General features: G+C 47.1%; 1 protein-coding gene across 2 annotated transcripts in view; it reads left to right on the top strand.

Moving 5' to 3' along the window:
• Positions 1 to 5,444, top strand: part of LOC105290144 (forkhead box protein N3) — a 166,072-nt gene continuing 160,628 nt past the window's right edge. For both annotated transcript variants that reach the window (XM_023528847.1, XM_023528846.1), the window contains exons 1-2: positions 1 to 132; positions 3,605 to 4,161. In XM_023528847.1, the coding sequence (XP_023384615.1) occupies positions 3,619 to 4,161 (543 nt within the window). In that variant the 5' untranslated portion in view covers positions 1 to 132; positions 3,605 to 3,618. The remainder of the gene's footprint in view (positions 133 to 3,604; positions 4,162 to 5,444) is intronic.

Below are 5,444 nucleotides of genomic sequence, written 5' to 3'. Positions count from 1 at the left end.
GGGCTCGCCGTGCTGCGCCCGCGCGTCCTTAGCCGGGCCACCAAGCGATGCCCGCTGGGCGCCTGCGAAAGTTTGTCGGCTCCCGCTGAAGGGCAGCGGCGCCCCCGAGCCCCGGCGCCCCGCTCCGGCCAGGTGAGTTTGCTTCGCGCTGCCGCCGGCGCCCGGACCAGACTGGGTGACTAAGGGCGGGGGCACTCGTCCGTGGCCGTCCTGGAGGCGCCGTGGCCGCTCTCGGCAGAGGAGGGACTCCGCAGTTCCTGGGGGAGGGCGCGGGGCGGGGGCCTGGCCGGGCGCGGGGACCGCAGCCCTGGAGCCGGGAAGTTGCTCGGTCCGAAGAGTTTCCTACCCCGACGTGCGGGCTGTTTCCTGGTTCCTCGGCTTCGAAAAAGACACTCGACAGGAACAGAGTTGGTATTGTCCGCGGTGGACGGGGTCCCCGCCTTCCGGGCCGGGAGAGGGGGTATTGATCAAGGGGAGACCCCAAGATGAGAAACAGGCACCTAACAAAGATACCCTCCCCCCCGCCACAAACTGCAGGCTTGGCACGAGCAGTGAGCGTCCCCCGAGACCCCCGAGGCCGGACCCCTCCTCATTCTGGCCCCCTTTGAAGCCCTCCTTGGGCCCTAGAGAAGTTGGGGGACGGCGGGCTTTTATTGATGTGTTTTTAAGGCTTGCCGCGGTGCGGCCAATAAAAGGTTTATGACATCTGACCGGCAGTGAAGGTATGCGAGCTCCCAATTGTCCCGTATACCAGAAGAGCAGTTTCCCGGTTGCATGGCAACGCCGCTGATTGACGCTGGAGCCAGCCAATCGCTGCTCCCACAGGTCCCCTTGAAATGTTTTTGACAAGTACAGTAGACTGGAGTGGAGCGCGTGCGTGCGCGCGCGCGCGCGGATGGGGGTGTTACCCCGCCCCCCTTCCCCCCCAAACTCGCGACTGCTCTGCTTCGCTTGGGGAGAATTTCTCAACTTTTTAAAGTTCACATCGAACATCTGTTCAGCGCTGGGCCCGTAATGTCTTTTTGTTATTTGGAGACATTCTGGGACCCGGCAGGAAACTAGCTTCTCTGCTGCCTTTTCTCCGTTAAAAAGGAAAACAGATACAAAACACAGCAAGTCATAAAAAAAAAAAAAGTGTTCGTGTGTGTGATTATGCGTGCAGGGTGGGGGGGACTGGCGGGGAGGACGTAACCAATAGCACACCGAAAAGTTGCAAGGAGGTCACTAGTGGATAACTATTTGCGTATCTGGTGGAGCAACCTTTTTGGCAGCAGATTAAAAATGTTTGCTTAACTGCAGACTCACATGATCCGGATCCTTTTTTTCCCCTCTAAAAGAGGAGGAAAAAAAGATTTGGCGAATTACGTAGTTTGAATATAATAATGGAAAACTCCTCAGCTATGGTTTCTGGGAACTGTTTTTTAAAATGGAAATGTAGTGATCAGCAGCTCTTGATACTGTTGCTATAAAATGCGGATTTATAGGGATGCAGTTGACAGTTGGAGGGTATGGGTGGGGGACAGAGACACAAAGCAGGCAAATAAATGATCGGAAGGGACTGAACCCCATAACCCTGTTTTCTTGACAGTGCTATTTTTCTAATAAAACCATATTGCTGGCAATGTTTGTTTAAAACAAAAGAAAACATGGAGAATAGCGTGTTAGTTCCTTTGGGAAGCTACTGACAAATAAGCAGATTAAAAAAAAAAGAGAGCAGCATGTTGTTGTCATAGCAACAAGGCAATTAAATTACTTACTGTCAGCCATGATATAATTTTCCTGTTTGGAAGCTCAGGAGACATAAAACTTTCATCTGGAGCTAAAGTTGACTTCAATGGCTGGGTAGTAGTTCTCTTTTGTACTCTACTGTGTAGATATTCCTGGTTATCAGAAAATTTGTTTTTTTATTGGGGTCTGAGGAAAATTTGAAAGAGACGGACTTAGCTTTGTTCATAAAGAAGGTGAAAGCAATATCAGGCTGGTCTCTGTCAAGTCCCCAAACCTAAAGATACTAGCTTATTCTTTAAAATGTGCCATGCACCACTCGGGTGAGTACATGACAGAAAGAAATTTCCCTCTGGATGAACTTGAGGTGTTAAAACTGCCCTGCTCCATAGGACTTTGATGCTTGTAGAAGTTTTCTTTCCTTGGAATCGGGTGTTTCACAGCAGCTCTAGAGAGCTTGCCTTCAGGCTCTCTGTCAGCAGGTTCTGTTTGTCTAAGTTTTGGAGGAGGAAGGGTGCTTGCAGTTCTGGGGCACCGCACCCTTTGTTGGCTGTGGGTAGAGGGCACCCACATTATGCTTTCTAGAATCCCATTCCAGAGCTTCCCCAGCTGAAGTGGCAGTTATTTTAAGCCTAGTGTCAATGGACATTTAGAGCCCTAGAATGAGCATATCTTTGCTTTGTTGTGTTCATTTTTTTTTTTTTTTCTAGATAGATTGCTTGGTCTTACTTGGGGAAAAATAATAAAAGACATGCTTCTTAAACCAAGTGCATTGTTGGAGCGCTACAGAAGGAGAGTGGGAGACCTCTCATTATCTTCACCGTTCTTTCCATCTTACATTAAGTACCAGGGGGCTGAACAGCTTTGAATCTGCTGGGGTCATTCTTGCCACTTCCTCATTTTCTTTTCTCATCATGTATTTTACTCCCTGTTCTAGGTCATTGATAAAAATGGGGGTGGCAGCCGGGGTGGAGGCAGAAGAGAGTTCTGTAGCAATTGTTGTTGAATTTGCCTTCCTGTCTTGAAGCTGCCCCTTGCTCTCCTGATTTTTTCAGCAATTCTCATTTCGATTAATGGCTTTTCTTTCATATTCCCACTTGTGCCTGAAGTTACTTTTTTGGTCAGAGTGTCCAATAAAATTAAATGTACTTCTTCCTCCAGTTTGAATCCAGAGAATTCAAATGTAATTAAAGTTGCAGAGTTTTTGGTCATGACGAAGAGGAAAAAAAAAATCAAATCAAATACTACCAAATTGATGCTCACTGTGGCCACCGTTTTCATTTCAACGCAGTTGTGATGGTCTTTATGTTGAAACAGCTGAACTTAATCTGAAACAACTGGCTTTAAACTTACAAGTATTTTCTTTTTTTGAGAAGAAACAATGAAACCTATTACCCCAAGTGACAGGGGTTGTGCATTGAGCTTATTATGTAGTGTTAATCATGAGGCTCGAAAGGGTTTTACCTGTGTACATACGTATTCATGTGTTATAGATAAACTGAGGCAGCAGGAAATAACTGATTTTCCCAGGGTCAGAGAATTTTCATAGAGCTAGGAAGAAAGCATCGTGGAATTTCTCATTCTCTTTAGGATTCATTTGCACATTAAAGGTGCTCTAAAGATTCCTAGTCTTACTATATTGAGGGGGTGACACGTCTCTGCTGTATGCGTGCATGATGGACCAATTTTACTTATCATGCATCTCTTTGTGGTGGAATCGTGGATTTGTGTCACCCAGTGTGGGAGCCATGAAGTGTTCCTATGTGGTAAGGGGTCCGTTGGGGTGGCAGGGGTGGGGGGCAAAAGAGTTAGGAGGACACAGCCGTCCTTCTGGTTTGAGTTTCACTAACTCATCTTTTCCCTGTAATGTGTTTACCAGGAGCCTTCACGTAAATGGGTCCAGTCATGCCTCCCAGTAAGAAGCCAGAAAGCTCAGGAATTAGTGTCTCCAGTGGGCTGAGTCAGTGTTACCGGGGCAGCGGTTTCTCCAAGGCCCTTCAGGAAGACGATGACCTCGACTTTTCTCTGCCTGACATCAGATTAGAAGAGGGGGCCATGGAAGATGAAGAGCTGACCAACCTGAACTGGCTGCACGAGAGCAAGAACTTGCTGAAGAGCTTCGGGGAGTCGGTCCTCAGGAGCGTCAGCCCCGTCCAGGACCTGGACGATGACACGCCCCCGTCCCCCGCCCACTCTGACATGCCCTACGATGCCAGGCAGAACCCCAACTGCAAACCCCCGTACTCCTTTAGCTGCCTCATATTTATGGCCATCGAGGACTCTCCAACCAAGCGCCTGCCAGTAAAGGATATCTACAACTGGATCTTGGAACATTTTCCGTATTTTGCAAATGCACCTACTGGGTGGAAAAACTCAGTGAGACATAATTTGTCGTTGAATAAGTGTTTTAAGAAAGTGGACAAAGAGAGGAGTCAGGTAAGCCTCTGTCTGGAACTCAAGTTGTTCATTTTTAAAATTAAAAATTTTTCCCCGTTAAAAAATTGTTAAGGAATGTGAATTCGCCACACTGAAGCAGGAGTTATAAATAGATACTTTTAACTTGGTTTCATTCATTTAGGTAGTTGTAAAGAAATTCCTTTTCCTTAAGCATATTAAGTAAATACTCTTTGGTATTGGTGCTGGGTCGAGGGTTTCCCTCTGTGGTATCTGAACATAATCACAAAACTGGTTCACGCACTTGATCGGTTCTTCCCTCGATGCGGATGGGTAAGTTTGGGTTTGGAGCACGTAGGGGCAGCCAGTTAACCATGAGGTGTATGGATAGACATTTGAGGAAAATTGCTATGAAGGTCTAGAGATAAGTGGCATTTATTTTCTCTCTGAATATTAACTTGGAGAAAGGCAGCATCTCTGGGATTCTGGAATAAAAATGGACAGTCATGCACAGTGGGAGGCGACTTGAGCATACTTATATATATTCCAGGACTAAACAAAGACAGACATGAATTGCTCAGGTGACTCTCGAGATCAGGTGTCTGCCCAAGTGTTTGGCAACCTCGGAACTCCCCAAGTGTGAAAAGTTGGCTTAGGGTAGAATTCCCACTAGAGACTGACTTAAAAAGTGTTCAGTTCTGACTTGAAAGCCTTAGCTCAAGCTTCATGGTCCACTAAAAGACTTTAAATAATTTGCTTTACCTTTCTTATAAGGAACATAATAGGTACAATAGAAATCGGGTTAACTGTTTGAACTGGAAAACCAAATTGTGACCTAACTTGGAGTTCTGAAAGGTAATGTGACCACAGTTAAATTGCCGGAAACGTTTCCTGCACAAAGTTTTCATGTGACTTTTCCGTGTGAATAGTGCTGCAATGTGCAGCTCCTAGTCTGCTTTCACCCTCTCGAAGTTCAGGTTTGGGCTCTGGACCGCTGTTGTGGTGGGTAAGCCGCTCTGTAGGGTTGAGGTCTTTAATTTCTTTCTCTCCAGAAACGTATTTGTTTCCAGTAGACTCTTGAGCCTGAGAAAGTTCTCCTCGTCTTGGGCGTGGGAGAATACGAATAAGAACGTGGCGAAGTCGTTTTTCTCCTTTTGCTGCAACTGGACATGTTGTCTGCAAATGCTGTGACCAGAGTTTACGTTCAAGATGGGGAGTGGGCGTCATGCTGGGCTTGAGGAGGAGACGTTGCCCGGGAAGGGGAGGGTGTGGACACTAAGGACATTGCCTTGCAGTGCTGCCGTAGGTGGTACCTGGGTCCAGTG

Source organism: Pteropus vampyrus, unplaced genomic scaffold (assembly GCF_000151845.1).
Source record: "Pteropus vampyrus isolate Shadow unplaced genomic scaffold, Pvam_2.0 Scaffold32, whole genome shotgun sequence".
NCBI classification, from domain to species: domain Eukaryota; kingdom Metazoa; phylum Chordata; class Mammalia; order Chiroptera; family Pteropodidae; genus Pteropus; species Pteropus vampyrus.
The sequence above is the reverse complement of the archived record's forward strand: the minus strand, read 5'-3'. Positions and strand labels throughout refer to the sequence as shown.